Raw genomic sequence first — 21,624 nt, 5'->3', positions numbered from 1 at the left:
TACCACACATCTATCATAGCTGCGCTAAAAATGAGGGGATAGCACACTCATATGTTTATGACACCAACCTGCCATGTGAAGATGAAATTATGTGCTCTTGGACTTCGGACATTTAGAATGCAGGAAAGTGAATGTCAACTCTTTTGATAGCTAATGATTTTCCATGTTTCAATAGAAACATCCATGCATGGACTGGTTGGTGTGATTTTATGAGCAAGGTCTTTAATATGCACTCTTTATTTTGAGTTTCAGACAATCAGAATTCAGCAACTGGATCCGAGTTTCTTCACTGCCCTCTTTTTGCCTGCAATAGCTTTGTACCCCTTTGTTCCTGCACTCTTGTGGTCGTTCTTGGGCACACCAGGGGGTTCTGTGCTCTGGTACACTTGGCATGCTGTTCCCAGAGTAACTCCGTCATGGAGACACTTTAAGCTAACCAACACTCTACTATCTAGATTTTTAGGGACATACAAGGTGTGCCTGAATACTATCCAATCTGCATTCATATCTCCACATTGGTGCTGTTCATCGTCATCCAGGCCATGGCATCCTTCGAAGTAGTCTCCATTTGATTGAACCACACACTCTTAGCGGTGCTTCCACATCTTAAAGCAGTCCTTGAACATAGATTTTGGAAAGGCCTTCAGCTTGCACATGGTATTAAGTCCTTTCAAGAGTTTCTTTTTGCCTCCATCAGTGCTAATACTCAGTCCAAGTGGTGCTGCTCAATAATGGGCAGCAATATTTTATTCACCATCTAATGATGGCACATTGAATCACTAGACCTTATGGCAGATTGAATGCCCAGATGTTGAATATTCCTTAACACTGAATTTTACATACCTGTTGCCTGCCTTGCATCTATTACATTTCCTCAATTCATCCTATGCAAGCTCACTTCTTATACATTCTTACTTAATTGCCACACCTCACTATACTATGATCCAATTCAATAGGCTGAGGGTAGCTCTACCTGATTTGAGCTCAGAAAATTCATTACGGCAGTTAAATCTGGTAAGCAAATATCCAGCATTGGCTGGCAAAAATCATAGCCAGGTAGGCTACAGTGGTCTGCTTTCCATATCTTCACTAATATCATGCTGAATGACATGAATACAAAACTCAAAAATAATACAATAAACCGCACTTCACTAATCAGTCCCATGGAAATTCCCTACCTTCATCGCTGTATATAATTAATGACTCTCCAGGGATTTAGCAGACCAAATTTAATAACATGGCATGATGATTATATGTGGGTCGCAGTAGTCCAGAGGTAGAGAATCGCACTACTGACTGGAGGGCCCGGGCTTAATTCCCAGACAAGCCTCTCTAGGCACCCTCAGCTCCACCCAAGCTGTGTGATTTTTCGGGTACCAGATCTTCCTGGGAAACCATAACTGCCACAGAGAAAGGAATTGGCCCCACTAGCTTGATGTGTGAATTTCTAGCTGCATTGGGCTTAGTACTCGGTGAACTCGACCATCACCTACCAAACCACAAATCAGACCACTAAGATAAGAGAGATTAAGGGAGAGCCCAGTACAGATGGGTATAAATACTCATTCTTTCCCCAGACAATCTGGAATAAAATGGTGAGAAACCGAAGGCACAACAAAAATATTAAAGACATTTAATTTACAAATCAGGAGAAGATTAAACATTGTGTAGACATAAGGTATATTTGTAGGTGCATGAGTATGTCAGTTGATATTAAATGCATTTGTAAGTGGGTAAGTTATAAAGGTTTTTGCGTGAATAAAAACGATTCTTTGGGTGTAGGATTGGCATGCATTTGTAGGTTTTGCATGCGGTCGTATTCTTAATTACAGATGGTGACCAGACACCCCCCACCATACTCCCCATTGTGGGGGCTTGCAGGGTACTATGTAGATGTAGATGAAACCGACCTTTGGGTTGATTACTGAGTTTATGGTATTTTAATGATGATTATATAAGTTAGGTCTAAACTTCAAAGCATTCAAATTCCATATCCAAAGTTAAGTTTTTATGGTCAACTTCAATTCAATCGAAATTTTGGGAGATATTGAATAATAACCAACCTTGTGGGCACGCCAGTTGCTTTCCAAGTTAAGAAATCTGGCAAGTCAAAAAAATACTGAGCTTGATTCCAACATGACTCCTTAGCATTTTTCTTCAGCCAGAGTAATTTTGGGGTTTCCATTTCTGGGGAAATAGTACCACCAACAAAGTGTAGTACTGGATGTTTTAGATTATTAATGAATTTTGCTTCAGATTCAGCACGATGATCTAGCCATAGAATCACATTATGCTCTCTAATACCTGTGGTAACAAAATATATTGTTCAAATAAATTAACTACCAAATTGAAAATAAGAATAAGTCAGAGAGACTAGTTGTGAATTAGAACATATGAAAGAACCATTAACATAAAACAATGCCCAAGACAAATTTTAGATATTAATAAATTTAATTTTGCACATGGACAATTGAAAAAATATAAACATCTTCACGTTTATTCAAAAGGAGTGTCCTCAATTAACATAGCTATCACTAGTGTATACTTATGATAAAATGTGTTTAAATAAAATGTTTTACCCATATAAATTCTTCTGCAGGTGGATCTACAGATTTATTCGGATAAATCAGAACAAAATTGAATCAAAATAAGACTTTAACATTGCACTGTACACAGCTCATGTCAACTACGTGTTGTGTGTGTATACATAACGGTAAAGTGAAACGAATAACTTCTTTTCATCGCTATATTAACAAATGTCGAACTTTTGCCCGATGACCAAGGACAAAACTATAAAAACAAGGTATGTAATTTTTAATAATTTCCATAGATATAAGGCCAATCAACAGGGTACTCTAACCATATACCAAAACAACTTTGTCACATACTTGGCAACATACCCATGAAAATGAACTATTTATGCAATAAAAACATACTTGTACTCAATTAATTTCGTAAATTTCACACGCTCATCTATTAATAAAAGCTATCAAGTGTACATTCACTTGATATTACACATACCAGTGGGACTAACTGTCACAGGAAGGCCGTTTATGTCCAGCACCACAAGAGAACAAGTAGCATCGAAACCTAAGCCTTTAATTGATTCCGATGGCACAGACTTGGTCACTGACTGCAAGATACAACGGTACAATAGTTTAAACTAGGTTTGTAACATTTAAATGAAATGGGAAGTATCGTAAATTCACAAAACAAAACCTTACTTTGATTGTATGGCAGCAAGCGTTCCAGATGTCATTCGAAGACTGTTCGAAATATCCAGGTTTTGGAGTCCATGTGTTAATATCCTGCACTGAAGTCGACACAACTTTCCCATTGCCGGAAACTAAAGCAGCACGAACACTTCCAGTGCCAACGTCTACACCCACGAAATATCGTGGCTCTAAAATTTTCGACATTATTAAGGAAAGACACCGAAAATATAGACACTCCGAGCAGAGGATTAACGTAAAACTGTGGATTTCGGATTAAGTTTCCCGCTAACAATTATTATCTGGCAATTCACTATCTCCATCTCCTCCTTGACCTGCTAACCTTTCTCAACTCTGAACTCGAGCGACTCATAAGTTGTTTTGCATTCAAAATTTGAGATTCGTAAGCCTAATGTCGCGCTATCTATCGATAGAAGATAACATTCGAGGTCGAAATGTCCGCGACTTTAAAATTTTGAGAGCTGAATACATAAATTTAAAAGATAAGTGGTCAACAGCAAAAAAATAGTTTCGTATTCATTGAAGAAATAAATGAAAAGTACAAGAAAAAATCTATCATGATTATAGCCTTACTCAAATAATGCACATGTTCTTGTGTGTGTATACATAAATGCAAATTGCGCATTAATCCAAGGCCTCGTGCTTTCATCGTCTACACGGACCGGATTGATTTTGCAACTACCACCATGGAAAGTTTAGTCCCTGAACTTAAGTTAAACAGAATATTTGAACACTCTTTTTTCCAGGCTGCGAAATATGGTGTCTTTAAACCCCTCTTTGAACAGAACACTCGCAGCCTTAAAAATTAATTATGGCATAGTTAACGTTATCTCAAAGACGTTGCTATTTCACGTCGGAATGTCTGCAAAAGATGATTTTGTCCGCTTTTCTCAGTAACACGTCTTTTAGTTTTACATTTCCTCTAATTACTGATTTATAGATTTATTAAAGCCGTAATTAATTAAACATATCGCTCATTACCAGGAGGCTCATTAGAAATGTTATGATTTTAAAACAATAATACATCACAAAACCAAGTTTGCATTGTACTCGAAACCAAAACGTGCATCCATTGTACGTTAAACAGATGGACGCTAATCCGAATTATATGGGTTCAGTTTAACCGGACTATTCGGGGTTTTGACGCGCGTTACACCATGGAACATCTTCCCCATATAATCTTGAACAATGTTGATTGTCGACGATTTCTAGCGACTCCGTATAACGCATTAGCGCCCGCCGGTGCAAGAAGATCCCATTTGAATATGAAATATCTTAGCATATTTGAATTAAGTTTTTCGCTGATACTCCCTTAAAATTAACTCAGTAGTAGTAAATCATAAGTACCTTCGAAAAAACAACGGTAATGATTTCTGAATTTAATTATCTCATTCGTTGAACTTTTTTCAATTATTAAGATAATTAATTGATTAGGTTAAAAGATTAAAATAAAAGAACTTAACTACAGAGCTAGTTAGAGTTGTTTTATGATTTTAAGTTGTACGTATGTAATGACGCAACGTACGGTTGCCGGTGTTCTCCGGTACAATTAAATTTTACTATCCGCCGTTGAATTCACTCAGAATTGGGTACTGTTCCTGCACAGCTGATGTACGGTGGTGTGGTTAGCGGTACTTGAATTTCATTAGATTTTAGCGAGGCGTTTATGTAACAATAATTGTTTAGAGAGTTGATCAGCCGACGATCAACAAATGTCGCCACGAGAGCGTTTTTGGTATTTTTCGTTATATTTCGATGGAAATGAATGATTTAGGATTTTCAACTGTTGCAGATAATTATTTTTTAAATACTTTCATGTTTTCAGAAATTCTCATAACATCCCATAACCTTCCTCAGAGTTCGAGGTGGTCGATATTATTTCATGGCAACAATTTTCAACTTGTGACTTCGATCAGCATTAACACTACGAAGTATGGACACCCTTTCTTTACCTATTTTTCGTCCGGGGAACCTTGGCCCCGCTTCGCAAATCTTGCGCATTTCCTCCCACACACTTCAGTACACACCCATTTCATCTGTATTATAGCACTGAGATTAATGTAAATTATGCTGTCATCAGTGCTTACAAAAGTCTCGGAAATGGTTTAACGGTGTCGCTATCAGCACTCCTGTTTCGCTTTTATCGTAAATAATAATCCTCCTAAATACCCAAAGCCAAACACAAATAGCAGTGAAGTTCTCCCGACACAAATATTTGGCAAGCTTTTTGCCCTTTATCTTGGGTGAGCACTACACATTTCCAATCCACGTAATCGTTTATGCCTTTATATTAACTGCAGATGGTCTCTTGCTATCTTCAAACACCTTCTTCTGGTATATAATATCTCGAACCTGTCTTTCCATTTGGTGGAAATTTATTTCAAACCCATGAGCAATATATATATATATATATATATATATATATATATATATATATATATATATATATATATATATATATATATATATATATATATATATATATATATATATATATATACACACATATATAGTGTGTCCTTTTTATTTTTGCCTGTTTTAATATGTTCTGTTTATATATTAACATTGGTAGTCTATCGGGGATCGAGATGGTGCGGGGGCTAACGTACTGGCTTCCCACCCTGAGGGCGCGGGTCAAATCCCGGCGGTGTTGAATATTTTTCTGAGGTATCTCAATTCCTACTTGAGGTGCCTTGTGGCGGGCACTTTGAGTGAGTACGCCGTCCGTCAGATGGGACGTTAAACTGCGGACCCCTTGGCGCCTTTCGTAAAGAGTAGGCAAATGCCGACGCCGGGTTTCTCTCCACCCTTCATCCTTTCCTGTCCATCCCTATCAAGCAAATGACCTTAGCTGTCGGTCGCCTCCCCTAAATACTACTACTGGTAGTCTCTCTTTTACAGCAGGTTTTGGTTGGACACAGACTTAACATCACTGCATCTCTTAGGTTAGCCTTACAAGACAACTTGACATCTCACACTACAATAACACTTCAATACCAACCTAGAATCAATTCAACATGCCTATCCTTTCCTTCCTTACCTCACCCGCCCAGCATTCTTACCTCCAACATAGTCTTCAACATTCCATTCCCAATTAAAATGCTCTGCCTCCTTTGGATTTTTCCCAAAAATCCTTCCTCCTTCCCCAACCATGCATAAAACATCTTCGTTTGTTTTCATTTCTTTTTCATCCACAATGTGACCTTTTCCATGCTTTTGCACGCCACCATTTCAAAAGCCACTAATCTATGTTTTCATCTAGCTTCAATGATTGTTTCGCATAGAGCTCTGCTATATATAAAATCATGCTTCATATACGTTTTTGTGTATTTTTTCTTAACATCCTAACTCAAAGCCCTCCGTACGAAAGCTTCTTTGGTTAACACAATTCTTCTTACGTTAGTATTATTTTGACCATTTGACCCAAAGTACTGCCAAGGTAGGCAAACTGTTCCACCTGCTTTTTTTGCTCTCCTATTTTAACAATTGACTGAGTCATCCAATTACTTGAAAATCTAATAATATTTGTCTAGTTTACATTGTTCTCATCCTATATCATTCAAACTGATATTTAATGTATTCAGCAATGGTTTTCAACACTTGGATGACTTAAGCTTCATCATCCCCTGTCTAATTGATTTTATGAATTGCCCACCAACTTTCTTTCTTTTCTCTAGTTCATCCCATGCCTCTTTTACTATTTCCTCCGCATATGTATTGAAAAGTATGGGTGATACTGGACACCTATAATAACGGATAATGGAAATAATAATGGATAGTGGAAGAGGGTTACCCCTTCCCAACTCTCCATCTGCCACTTGCACCTGAGGAGTCTGATACACATACAGGTTGCAAATAAGCCACCTATCCCTCCAACCTTCTGCATTATTCACTAACTCTGCTTAATTTACTCTATCCACTGACTGACCTACTCTATCAAAAACCTTCTCAAAAACTATAAAACAAACATACATCCTGATTTTCTTTGTATTCCTCCATTAGTGACCTCATTCCTTCATTACTGGTATGGCATCACATGTGCCTCTCCCCTTCTTTAGCTAAAACTGATTTCTATTATGAGGGCAAATGATTACCTATTCCATAGGTAATCATTTGCCCTCATCTCCATCCACTTGGTGATGATCATAAGTATCAACTTAGCTGCGTACAAAATCAAAAAATGTTACACAGTCCTCACATACTGTGACTTTATTCTTTTCTGGAATGGGTCTAATGAAATATTTTGGCCAAATTTCTTCCTCATCAATACTACCCATTAGTCCAATGGATCACATGTTTTCCTAAAAATGTTCAATACTTCTGCAGGGATATTATATATTCCTCTTCCTAGTTTGATTTCCCTCATTGTTAGAGGTTTTTCTATCTTGATATCCAGAATTCTTGTACTCAATCAATGGATTTGCTGTCTTTTATCACATGATCAGTACCTATAGTTATTCCTTTGCTTCATACTGATGATTCTCTTACCTCCTTTGAAGCCACCTCATTGAGGGAAAGATGCTCGGTGAGCTACCTTTCATCTAGCTCCTACTCTTTGGCCTCTCTGGTATAGGTAACCCTACTAGGACCAATTATCATTTTCCCTGCCAGTACTGCTATCTCTAGGAGACAATAGAAAATAAAGCCACCCATCAAGTTAAAAGCCCATGGGTAGGAATAAATAAAAATATAGTGAATCAATAACCTTTTGTAGCCTTGAGATCCCCATTCATATTAATTTAAGTTTCCTATTAAGTTAATAATATAACTACCAAATAAAAAACCAAATGAAAAATATCCTTTAGGCTTTGCTCATTTTAATTTTATTTCAATATTCAATTATGAATACTTAATCCATAATGATAATAAATAATATGATCTGATTAAATGAGTCTAATTGATAAAGCCAAACGACATCAATATTTAGTTACTTCCTTTGTTCAGTTGATATTACAAGAAATTCCTTGGAACACGTAATGAAAACATGACAGATGACCACTGTATGAGTTCATCCTCATGCCAATCAAGTGGTTCTTCATGGCAGTGATCTATCCAAAAGTCTTTCACAAAGGCAGTAACAAGTCCCAACCAAACCTGTGGAAATGAGAACAAGGAAAAATGAAAAGTTCCAATGAAATGGTGCTATTACATGAATCCACATCAATCTTTTAAATTCATCCACAATTCATTACAAAAGAGAAACCCTAATTCTACAACATAAATCAATGTAGATAATATAAAACCCATGTCTGCAATATGTATCCATATCATAATAAAAAAACCATAAACATAGTAATCAACCTGAAGGTTGGTTTGGTAGGTGATGGTAGAGTTGACCCAGTACTAAGCCCCACGGTTTGTGAAATTCACACATCAGGGTAGGGGGGCCAGTTCCTTTCCCAGTACCAGTTCTGGTTTCCCAGGAAGATCTGGAACCCAAAAAATCACCGAACTTGGGTGGAGCTGCAGGTACCCAGAGACTTGCCCGGGCATCAAACCCAAGACCCTCTGGTCACTCGTCCAATGCTCTACCCAGTCGACTACTGCGACCCACCCATATCATAATAGTTCCCTTGAAATATAGCAACTACATTATTGATACTGTAATAGGGCTATGATAATTAAGGCTAATTATAGTGGGGAGGAGTAATGATGTCATTTATTTCTACCAGTATGAATGTACTTACTACCAAAAAGTTCAAGGTTAGGTGCTAAATTAAGAGTAGCCTAAGGAGAACCATCATTAGGCCTGCAGCCCCATTTCAGCTAATTGTTAATAAATATTCTATTAAATCCAGGAATTGACACTCATGAAGTTGAAATAAATACTAAGTAATATTTCACACTTTTGATAGGAAAAGGCATATCATAGAGACAGAGACAAAATGCTTCTCTATTAAGTGGAACAACTAATCAAATGATTCAGCCATTTAAATGCAACAATGACAAAGTGTAAAAATCATTCAGGATCCTGGTCAAGGCAAATAATTTTTACGCTCTGAAATTGCTGTATTTAAATGCATATTAATGGATGACTCAGTAAAATTTGCTGTTTCGGCAATCCCCGCAGTTTCTAAAAGTGATGATGTCATACTGAATGCATGTTTTAGGAAGCTAAAGAGAAATAACTCTATTATTTTCCCCCGATAATATGATTGACAAAAAGGGAAAAGGGAACTTTGAAAACTAAGAGACTCAGTCTTTAGAGGTGTATGTTGGGCCTGGCAGTGGGGGAGGGCAGTCATTCATGTTTATCATCACATGGAAACCTTCTTTGAACACAACTTAGTCAGCAGTATCAGGAAAGGCAAAAGAGAATACCAAAACGGCCATTAGAAATAGGAACCAGCATGATAGTCTGACTTTGATTACAGGAAAGTGAAAAAAGTAAAGGAGGAGAGCCAGCAAGAACAAACTACCTACTTAACTCATAAGTACTGGGCATTCATTAGAGGTGTGGAGATACAACATATGGTAGATATAGCAGCAAACAATATTTGGGAGGACAGTGAATACTACATACCTGTAACAAGGGGAGTTATTAAGCACTATTACTGCAGATTTATAAATTTGTAGATATTTTCCAAGCCTTATATACAATTCCACAGTTTCTATTTAAGGATGTATGCCCAGTATCCCATAGCTGCTACTCCCAGTCTCCAACCTTGGGCTATATTATTATAATAATACACTTATCCTAACCCATTCTATTGGTTTCTATGTAGTGACCCTCCAATTCTCACAACTCTAGAATGATTTTTCAAATTAGGAATATTTCAACTCTGGAACGTCAAACCTTAGATTCCATACCATATTTATTAATAAAAATTAAAAATGTTGAATTCTTGCTTCTTTCAATTATATTAGGAAAATTTCACATTACCTTCATCGTTGTAATTTTGCAACCATTGTAAATTATTAATTTCCACTATGTTTGAAGTGCAATCAATGCCCCTCTGAGATATTCACATTCAATAACATGAATTACAACTACAGCCTCCAACAAACACTTAAAAATGAAAATTCAACTTAACCTAGAATAAACCCCAATGAAATTGAAGTAAAAGACCTGGGAATATTTCACACTCATTATGCTGATTATATACTAATTGGTAGCAACTCATTCAGTCAGTTTTAGGAGCATAACCAAAAGTATAGAGATTTTCATCTAAATATGTAACAACTAGGAAGAGAGGAGAACAACTAGGGAGAGTTCAAGTATGCAAAATTAAACAGCTATCAATAGTACCAATTCTGCAAGGTATCACTTGGTTACTGCATTAATGCCATTTTTGGCAATAAATAATATACCATAATGATGCATCTTGATAATCCTACCTTTTTGCTATGCTTTATCCATGCTTCCTCCAACAAATTCCCTTGCTTTTCACTGAAACGGGCAGCTTCACTTAATAACCACATTGCATTTGCCGTTTGGGCTCTAATCATGCTAAAGTGAGCACTTAAATGGGTGAGCCTGATAATTGAAATTAACATTTCATCAGCAGATATTCACAATGTCACTCAAACAATTGGCATATAAGTATCTGTTCACACTGGCCTAAAAGCAAATAAAAGTGTTGATTGGTAAAACCATCAGAAACTTAATAACTAGGTAATTGATATAATTGGTGTAAGGGATGCTTACAATATCCAAGCAAAGTGCAAGGGATGAAAAAAGGGTTCAAAAACACCTGATGGATAAATCCTTAGATACTTAAATGATTGTGTCCACCAATAAACAGCCGAATTGAACTCAAAATGTAATTTTGTATTTACTCCACACTCTTCCAGTAAGTTTCATACAAACATATATTAAAGGTTCCATGTCATTTCCTGCAAGGGAGGCAAGGTCTAAAAAGCCTCATTTTTAATTATTTCTGGGCACATGTCTCTTTTCAGTAATTTATTCTATACCCATCTATTCTTGCAAATTTCTTTCACCATTGTCACATACTGTTTCATGTATGCTCTTCAGTTCTTGATATTTCTAATATTATTTGTTTTACAAGTCTCTTTAACCACATTCACCGATTACATCCTTGGTTTACCTCTTCCCCTTAAACCAATCAATCTTCTCACATACAACTCTCTGGTGCTATCAGACTCTCAGCATTCTCAATATGCTCATCAGCAGATGGCTGGGCTAAATTTATTGTCGTGGTATTTCTTCCAGTTTCTTTGGCTTTGTAAGTCATCTAAGTTTTTGAGTAGTTCTGTTCCTGCCCTATGCCAGACCAACCTTTGACCATGTTTTCTGGCTTCTAATACCTTCACATTGTCCTAGTTTATTTTCAGACTGTACCAAGCACAAAGTACATTCTCCATCACTTCCAGTATTCCCCTTGGTGCTTCCTCATGCTCCTCTAACATCACAATGTTGCAAGCAAACCTAAACCTTTTTAATCCAGCAGTCTTATCCATAATGGCACTTAAGTCTGCCATTCACCTCATCCATCCTCTTTGAAACATTGCACCTATTCAAGAGGACTATAAATAATGTAAGAAAAATGAGAAAGGCCCACACGGTACATAATAGTATTTGGAACCATTCAAAACCTACCTACCTGAATATGCAGGTTACCTATCATGGGAAAAATTAAAGTACTTTCTTAGTGGTCTAACTTCCTGGCATTATAGTTTCTCAGTATCTCTCTCTGGAGGTGAATGACAGTGTGGGCAACCCATTTTTCTCCATACTTCCTTATGGTAAATATGTGGGAACTCATAATCAGACCAAGAACCACTTAATTAAATCTGAAACCACTTTTAATAAATGATTCCTTCATGCTGATAAAGGTTCTCAAAATGTAATTTATCTAATTTCAACCAGCTTTAATAGTCTATTAGACAACAAGTTTATGGGCCAACACAAAGCTGAATAGAATTAACAAAAATGTATAAATTTTATGAATCTCATAACAGTGAGAACAAGGTATTCAAATCCAGATGAAAATTTGGTAAAAAACTTGCTGTGGATCCCTTGTGATTTTGGTCAATATCTCTGAGAAAAACTGTTTTCAACTCTTGAGAAAGACAATTCACAGAAAAATCAATGTATACACATATAAAGTAGGTCCTTTCTAAGAGAAGATAATTTCCCTATTTTCACAGAATTTTCCATTTTCACTAAATATTGTTTAAAGAATTCAGAAATACTTCCCAACCCAACAATTAACAACATTCTCTGATGGATTTCTTGTGGAATCCACATGCATTCACAAACTTTAAGCCACTGAGTAGTGATAAGGGAGATGGTCATGCATCTAGTTCACATGTTGTAGTCATCCAATACTCATTTTCCACTGAATAGAGTTTGCCATCATGGCTTTTTCAACACATCCAATGATTCATGGTAACACCAAAAATTTTGTTGAATAATCTGCGTAATATCTGAAGAACAGGATAGCATTTCCATTACTAATCACATTACTAATGATAACATTCGAGGATCATGCAAATCTAGGAATCTTGCCCAGGAAAATCATGAATTTCAAATTTAAAGAGAAGTTTAACACAATTTTGTGAAATATGATGTTAGTATTTCTAATGATTTTACCATGAAATCTATGTTTTTGAACATCTCAGCGTATAGCCTCTGTGGTTTGATTGCTGAATTATAGTAGCAGTAGTAGTTTTTAGGGGAGGTGACCGACAACTGCAGTCATTTGCACTATTGGGGATGGTTGGAAAAGAAGGAAGGGTGGAGAGAAACCTGGCATTGGCATTAGCCTACTCTTAACAAAAAGTGCCACGGGGTCTGCGGTTGAATGTTCTATCCGACCTTTTGGATGGGAAGCCAGTGCATTAGTCACCACACCATCCCAATCCCCATTAATTATTCTCATGGTAATAAGTAATATTATATTTCCATAGGTACCTATGTACATTTCTATTGGTGTGTGATAGGATACTTATGTATATGTGATAGGTGCTAGTATGTAAAATCATAATATATAAAAGAATTGGCATAAATACCTTGGTTTGATAACGGGTGCATTACGTGAAATTTTGGTAAGGATAGAAGTAACATGAATTATGCGGTGATGGATTTCAGGAATCATAGAGAAGCCTTTCATATCCAGCTTTCCTACCAAAAGAAGCTGCAGACCTTCCAAATAATTCAAAGCTGTTAAAAGGTTTGGGAAAGATGACAACAGCGTATTTCTGGATGGCACAGATTCTTCCAATCCCAGAGATCTAATGGCTGCCGTGATGGAGCTAATTCCAACTGAGACACCTCTTTGATCTTCCAAGGCATGAGCTTCTTCCCACCTTTCACAGCGTACATACCAAAGCCACAAGCATATGAGGAGATATCTGTCAGCATCTGAGTCCCTGACATTTCCAGTGCCCAAGGCATCAATTCTCTCCTCTGCATATGCCTAAATACACCAGCATGGAAAGGAAATGAATATTTCCAGTACACTATTTTGGAGAGGACAGTTATAGGTAGCTGCTACTTTAAGAATTTAATATTTGTAATGGTTTAATTTTCACTCAATCACCTATTCACTATGAATAAAGTGATAAAATGATTTGGTTTCATGTGGTATTAGGTCTAAACTCATTTTATTAATGCATACTATGAATTGGAAAACTTCATGGTAATGACTGAATAAATTACATAAAAAACAAGAAATGCTCAAAGATTTTACCTTGCATGTAATATATTTCTCTAGTGTTAATCCAGTATTCAAAAGCAGACCAAGACAGAGGGCATAATACCAGGTAGTACCAGAGGTATCTGATTCTTCTTCCGCTGTGCGAGCAAGCTCTTGAAGCATATCAACTGTTTCAGAAAGACGTCGACACAGTATAAGACCTTGTACTAGCATTGGTAAAACTTGTAACCTTGTAGAAGCTGATTGCTGCATCTTATTACTGATTTTAATAGTTCGGAATCCAATTCTAATGGCTGACTGAAGTTCACCTCGTATTAACCTAAGCAATGTAAAGGGCAAATGATTTAGTTGATTTATTAACCCATAACTCCCACAGATGCCATAATTTAAATTACAATTACAGAACTTTTACCTTGCATTAAAGGTAGCAACATACAATCGAGCCAAAACTTGAAGCTGGTTTCTATCATATGTTACCTTGCTACTTAACTGGCGACAAAGTTTAAATGCCAAAGACTCAATACGCGAACAATGCTTTAAATTACAAAGCTGTAATGACAACTCCATGCTGTTACAATATGCTTCACAAAGGGCCAAAAAATTTTGTCTCGTCTTTACTGCCTCATTAAAACCTTTTACTTCAGCCAACTTAGCAAGATGCCAATTATTCTGTGCCTATCTCAGAGAAAAGTAACAAATAGGTATTAAATTTTGAAAAACTGTAATACACTGAAACATTCATTTTTTTAAGTAAAATATAGAAAAACTTGAGCTCTACAGCCTTGTAAATTGACAAATTAAAGGAAAACTCCTACAGCCGTAATAAGTTAGCACCACTCATCCCGCAGTGAAAACAAGTTTTGTTGTGATGGTCCTACAGAAAAGAAATTCCACAACAGCAACCGACCACAGCCTCTCAACCAGAATACCCTTCTGCCGTAGTTTACATGAATGTTACTTCCTTGCCAGTGACCAACCACAGCCAAAACACTTGAACCCAATTGGGATCCTTCACAGGGTTAAAGGAATTCCATTAAGGATACCTGGGTTTATAAACATTGTACGCACATTATCTGTAACCATTAACAGGAATAAATTCCGTGCCAAGGACAACCACAGAGCTGACACACATGAGCACTCAGGAAAAAACTCATTCACACATTCAAAAGGGACCTCACTACATGGAGAATATTACTCAAATTGAGCAATGTCAAGAGATAATAACAAAGAAGGAAAGATGAGGGTGTGCATCATTTTTTATTGAGTAGTTAATTTGCTAATCATAACAGCGATTAACACACTATGGAAGAATTTTTTTGCCACAATATACTCGTAAATTTATAAAAAATACATGATGTATTGATTCAAACTTATGAAGAGTAGAAGTTTCCAATCTCTATAATTTTTCTTTGTGTGATAAGTTAGGTTTTTTGGTTGCATTAACATAAGCTTTAATACGGAAAAACTTATAAAAATTATTGACATTACTGATTAATTTCATACACTTAGATCTGTATAAAATAGAAAGGTAATGATATCTTGTGCCGAACAAAAATGAATTATACACTCTAAAAACAAACAATAAATTGTCCAGTATGATTAAATTATAGTGATATAAATTCAATCCAAATACATATGGATATTAGTTAGGATTTTAATTGATTACCATCACTATTTTTCTTACATACATGATGAGTAAGCAACTGAGAAACATAGAGAAGACCCAAGGAGCAAAGATGAATTACAGTATGCTAATATATTAAATTTTTATTGATGATATTGCTGTAATAGCAGTGTGAAGAAAGCTTAACGGGAGTCCCAGGAAATGCATATAAAAACTAGGGACTATTTTCATAAATATTTTATAAAAGAAGTCAGAAGTGAGTTAATGTAATTGTCACCAAAGATTAAAACAAAAGATATGTATTTGAAATGATAGAATCTAACCAAAGTAAACTATGATTTTCACCAATCTTGTGAGTAAAGCAAGGTAGTAATGGAACATCAGACGTAAAAAGTAGTCTTGCTCAAATATTCAATTCTATAAATAAGGAAAAATTTTGCTAAATTCCAAAATTATAGGTTTCAAAAAAGTTAGTGGTAACCTTAGTATTAAGAGTTGCTTCCCATTTGTAAGAAATGTGGACCATTGGCAACTGAGAACACAATCCAGATGTAGAAGTGTTTGAAATATGGTATGGGAGAAAATGAAAAAATATTTCTTGACAGGACAGAAAAATACTGAAGAAGTTATGAAGGGGATGAGAGCTTTAGTGCTTGCTAAGGGTACTTGTTCCATATTTTTTTCCAATTATTATTATTTATTCTCACCAGGCAATCAGAATACTACACAACAAGAGGTCAATTGCCCATGATATGAGGCACATCAACACAAGATAAATCACAAACTCTACTGAAGTATGTAAAAAAAACTACACAGCAATATATAAAAATGGCATTGTACTAAAACAGAAATATGTAAAAATTTCCAACAGGTCACACGTCTGAGTATTTATGTGTTCTTTCAAAGAATAAAACATTCCTTTTGCAGGTATTCCCTAAGTTTCACTTAAAAACTACGAACATTTTCAATTTCTTTCAAATGCCATGGTAACATCTCTGACCATTGACATCCTAGTGATGCATGGCAAAAATCTCAGAAGCACTGGTTTTATAGTACTTTTTTTCAAATGAATGTTGACAAATCTCAGCTTCTTTCCTTTTCTGACAGCAGAGTTTCAGTTAATGTTGATGTAAAAAGTTGAAAATTTTATTTAGGGGCATATTTCTTGCAGGTTCATTGTGAGAAAAACTCGCAAGATATCTTTAAAATAGTTTGACCTATTGGAGTACGCTCAATCAAATGAACCCTGGTTATTTCATTATTGAACAAAAGGTAGCATGGAGAGTAATCAATGAAGAAGTTGGTATTGGTATTGCAAAAGAAAATCCTCCTTTCACCCCAGATACTTTGAACAATTTTTTCTTGAAAGCTGTTGAAGAAAATTTGTTCTCCAAAAAAGTTGATGCTGCCAAAATCGGCAATATGTTGCAAAATAATCCTCCAAATAATTTACATTTTATATTGAATTTTCTTACCCCATTTGATATTATATTGAATGCAAAAAATTTTAAAAATCCAACAGTAAGGATAACTATGGTTTCTCTAATTTCCTAATCCAGGGCATTATTGTGTTCATTGCAGAACCATTAGTTGTGTTACTCAACTTAGGTTTTGAGACCGGAGATTCTGCAATAGATCTAAAATATTCCAAAACAGTACCCATCTAAAAGAAAGGTGATAAAGATGATTTAACTAACTACTGCCCCATTTACATTGTCCCTGTTTCTGGTAAAATTTTTGTAGCCATAATGAAAGATCAAATATGTGATTTTTTGAGTCAAATAATGTTTTCCAAATCACGGTATGGCTTTTGATCAGGGAAATCTACAATAATGGCTTAAGAGTACACAGTTAATTATGTCATTAATGCATGTGAAGAGAGAGAATCAGTCTCTGTGACATTATGCGACCTTAGCCAGGCTGTCAACTATGTTGATCCTCAATATTAAATCAAAGCTTGAATTATGGTGTTAAGGGAGTTGCTCTGGAACTAATGAAGTCAAATTTGGATAATCGCCACCAATTGGTTCAATTTGATGGTTGTTGATATGCAGCTCTTAAAGTAAATTTTAGTGTCCCATAGGGCTCTGTGCTTGGCCCAGGACTTTTTATCATGATGATCAATGACTTACCCTGTAATATGAAATCTAAATGGTTTATATGCTGATGACAACACTTTGGTACAAAAATGTCAAAACCTAGAAAATGCAAAGGCATAATTTACCACTGCCAAGGAATAGTTTCATATTAATAATTTACATTTTGACACTGAAAAAACCCAGCATATTGTATTTACTCTTTAATCAAAAATAACTGAAATTGAAACTGCTAAAATACTAGGAATTTATATTGATACAAAACTTAACTGGGAGACCCACATCAATTATATCTGTAATAAACTGAGTAAAGATGTTTATATGTTAAGAAAGCTCAGTTTTCTCATTACAATTGAGTCTCATTTAGCATTTTACCATGCTTTCTTTCAATGTCATTTGAATAATGGTGTTGAGTCATGGAGTCATTCCCCACATGTTGAACAAATCTTGCCACTGCAAAAGAGAGCTATTCGCTCTCTTACCAACATATGACTCCCTCAAGACTTTTTTTATTAGTGTTGGAATTATGACTGTATTTAGTTTAGAAATCTTCAATGCTCTGATTCATGTGAAAATTAATCTAGAAACTTATCAATTAAGATCTCACATTAATAACCACATCATTAGGGGTAAAGCAAATCTAAATACTACTTATTGTAGACTGTCCTCAATTTAAAACCCATTTCATAACAAGAATATTCGACTGTATAACTGTTTGCTTACTCAGTAGAAATCGGACTGTATCCTGAATTTCAAGAATAGGGTATATACCTGGTTACTTACCGACCCACTTTACTTAATTGATGAATTATTTTGTGACAATCTTCATCACATTTAAGAATTTATGTTTATACATTAAGTCATATTTTTATTGAAGGCATTTTATATGGTTATACCATTTATCAAAATGAATAAAGTATTATTATTATTAATAACTGAAGTTTGGAATGCTCATAATTCGATGATTGGATCCATTAGAACATGCCATATACAGGGTCCGTACAATAGGTATCAGGACTGGTTCTCGGTAGCCTCAACGGAGCTGTGGATGGGGGTCCAACCGGTTGGCTCGGTGAAGGGGTTCCCCACCACTCAGGCACTCTTTAGTTCAGTTGCCTCCAGGCATGCATCGAGACAGGAGGTGGATTTTTGTGATGTGTGATTGTTTGTGGTGTCGTCATGCCAGCATGGAGCGCACCGCCAAGCAACACTATGATGAGACTCATTAAACAGGCTTATTTGGATGATTTGATGCACAAGAGTTTTTGAGTGGCTCTTTGAGTGTTTAAGGAAGGCCGGGAGCTCGTCAGAAATGAGCATCGCGTTGGGCGTCCGACGACTGCTTGAACCGATGCTCAGGTGGCCAAAGTGAATAAAGTTTTGGATTCTGACAGGCCCACCCAACCATCACCCTTCTCAGTGAGGAGACCGACCTTTCAGTCGGAACTGTCCATGCCATTGTAGCAGAGGATCTTGCGATGAGAAAAGTGTACATAAAGCTGGTGCCAAAAGTCTTGAGCGAGGAACAAAAACTGTTTCAGGTGGAAATTTTGCAAGAAATTTTGGACTGCATCCAGGAAGATGAAGATTTTCTCGACAATGTCATTACATCAAAGGATAGCTCAAAAGGAGCTCAAAGGATATTGGTTCGATTCTATCGAGGCTGTTCAAGCGGCGACGACAAAGGCTCTCAATAGTATTCCGGAAACCGACTTCCAGCAGGCTTTTGACGAGTGGCAGACACGTCAAACTAAGTGTATCAATGCAGAAGGAATGTATTTTGAAGATTATTTAGTAATTGCAATGATATCTGCAATAAATTTTGATTTTTGGAACCAGTCCCGATACTTATTGTACAGACCCAGTATGTAATTATTGAAGCAATGAATACCTGAGAATATCCAGTGAGTACAGCAATAAAGAAAGATAAATGAAAACTAAAAAAATAAACTAACCATACTGATTTGAAAAATCAAAGAGAGACATTCAGCCATTGCGGTAGATAGTGCCCTGGAGCCATGTGAACCTTTATAAAACACAAATGGAATATGATGAAACAGCAACTCATTAAATGATTCTTTGAAGTGACTCAGGTTTATCCTGAATCTACTATTAGGGAGTGGGTGGCCATAAGATTTTAATGCAGACAAAAGGAGTTTGAGAGCTTGCTGATCCTGACCGAGGTCTCGCAATGCTTGACCCTGCAAAACTCTAATTTTTCCCAGAGCAAACCAATAACATTCCATTTTTCTCTCTCCTTCCATTAACTCCTGAAAAAAAGGACCATTCAATTAAGTAGAAAAATCAACCAAAAGTGCATGTAACTAACTACATACGTATCAAGTGCACTATCCATAATGGAAAATAACTTCAAATTTTTTACAAATGTAATATTGATCCATTACCAGTTTTACTGCGATATGGAATGCACAGTCAATTATGCCTGATTTAATTACTATGCAGGCTATCATTTAAAATAAGTTTTGAATGGAGACAGCCTGAAAAATGATACAATGACTGATAAAGTATCAGAGTGAAACCATACATTTTGTATCACATTGAAGGTATATGAGCAATGGAATCATTACAATGCAGTACAGTTGATGATACTCAGTCATAGTGAAATTTTAAAATTTAAAATAAGATTTCTGGAATAGTTTGTAATTTCAGTTCACATGGAATGTAAATTTCCATCATTAATCTAATGGCTATATTTCATATTAATGTATTGTAAATTTGTACTATTTTTAAAAGAATATCTAAAACAATATCTACATTCCCTAGAGTGAATGGCACAGAAAGCACTTGAAAGAAATGTATGGGGGGAGTATTTCACCTCTTGATATTTGATGAACAATATATGACAGTGCCTTATGACATAAATGAGTAATCATATCATGTAATACAGTTTTTAGATCTAATGCTCATTCCATGAGGTCCTCCCTTTTTTCCAAAAATATTTTGAAGGTTAACACTGATACACTTTTGGATTAGCATAACTTATCACAATTAAGGGTGATCTCCAAAATTCATACGTATGGGAAGTACCCGAATATCATCTAATTGTACAAGTTAGCTGGTGTATTATCATTTAAAGGGAAAAATGAACATGAGAAGGGATTAAACCATTGATTTATAAATGAGAACATGGGTAAACAAAAATGACATTGCAATTTTTCAACAAGTGTAGGATTATGAATATTGACATGTGAGATCAATGGCTTAATGCAATCCATTACTTTCACATGATATAATTCATCATAGCCCAAGAAATTTAAGATTTATCACTTTTTATTCCAACATTTTAACTAGAGTGAGAACTATTATTTTCAGCCTATCCCCTAAATTCCACTGTCTCGCCCACACATCAGGTGAAATATACCACCAATGATACATCATTAAGTACTCTTGATCTGCTCATCTGATAAGATGATTTTCATCTAATCATTTCAGTTTTTGATTGTCAGACAAAATTGATATCTACCTACATGAATACACTTTCATTCATACATTTCCATAGCTTCCTATCTGTATTCCAATGACCAAGTTTGATAATTTTTGTTTAATAGCCAGTTGTCAGTTCATGCCTTATTTGCTGTAGGATTTTCAAACATGTGCTCTTTTGTTCTTGGGAAAATCACCCTTATTATTGGCATTTTTTTGCTCTTCGGGTCAAGAGATTTTTCAAAATTTACCATGCAAGTGAAGCCCCATATTAGCATACTGTTATGGAATCTCAATTATGACTTTTTGTGAATAAAATAATTCAGCAATAAAAAAAATTAGCCAAGTTATAATTGAAATTAGCACACAATAAATGATGAAATATCATAGAACTAATTCAAAATTTAAAAATATTACTTGAAGTAACTGATCAGCTTCACTAAGGTATTTGGCTGCTTGAGTGCTGATTCCCAAAGGGACTGCTGCAGCTCCAAATTCAATAAAGAGGGAAACCAATTTATTTTTCAGGCCTGTAATATAAAAGAAGTGGCATTTGAACCTATCATCACGTAAAATAAAAATCCTCCACTTTGCACAGATCT

The 21,624-nt window shown here is 35.7% G+C and overlaps 2 protein-coding genes across 2 annotated transcripts in view; both read right to left on the bottom strand.

Annotated features, from left to right (window-relative positions):
* The window catches only part of LOC139691977 (FGGY carbohydrate kinase domain-containing protein), a 36,412-nt gene extending 32,830 nt beyond the window's left edge, over positions 1 to 3,582 (bottom strand). The window contains exons 1-3 of the mRNA XM_071589959.1: positions 3,225 to 3,582; positions 3,022 to 3,133; positions 2,064 to 2,304 (exon numbers count right to left, since the gene is read on the bottom strand). Of these exons, the coding sequence (XP_071446060.1) occupies positions 2,064 to 2,304; positions 3,022 to 3,133; positions 3,225 to 3,419 (548 nt within the window). The 5' untranslated portion in view covers positions 3,420 to 3,582. The remainder of the gene's footprint in view (positions 1 to 2,063; positions 2,305 to 3,021; positions 3,134 to 3,224) is intronic.
* A 4,601-nt stretch (positions 3,583 to 8,183) lies between these two features.
* The window catches only part of LOC139692122 (adenylate cyclase type 10-like), a 41,636-nt gene continuing 28,195 nt past the window's right edge, over positions 8,184 to 21,624 (bottom strand). Inside the window, exons 19-23 of the mRNA XM_071590157.1 lie at positions 21,440 to 21,552; positions 14,271 to 14,347; positions 13,892 to 14,177; positions 13,328 to 13,618; positions 8,184 to 8,327 (exon numbers count right to left, since the gene is read on the bottom strand). Of these exons, the coding sequence (XP_071446258.1) occupies positions 8,184 to 8,327; positions 13,328 to 13,618; positions 13,892 to 14,177; positions 14,271 to 14,347; positions 21,440 to 21,552 (911 nt within the window). The remainder of the gene's footprint in view (positions 8,328 to 13,327; positions 13,619 to 13,891; positions 14,178 to 14,270; positions 14,348 to 21,439; positions 21,553 to 21,624) is intronic.

The sequence above is a fragment of the Hetaerina americana genome, unplaced genomic scaffold (assembly GCF_022747635.1).
Source record: "Hetaerina americana unplaced genomic scaffold, ioHetAmer1.1.p SCAF_4, whole genome shotgun sequence".
Classification (NCBI taxonomy): domain Eukaryota; kingdom Metazoa; phylum Arthropoda; class Insecta; order Odonata; family Calopterygidae; genus Hetaerina; species Hetaerina americana.
The sequence above is the reverse complement of the archived record's forward strand: the minus strand, read 5'-3'. Positions and strand labels throughout refer to the sequence as shown.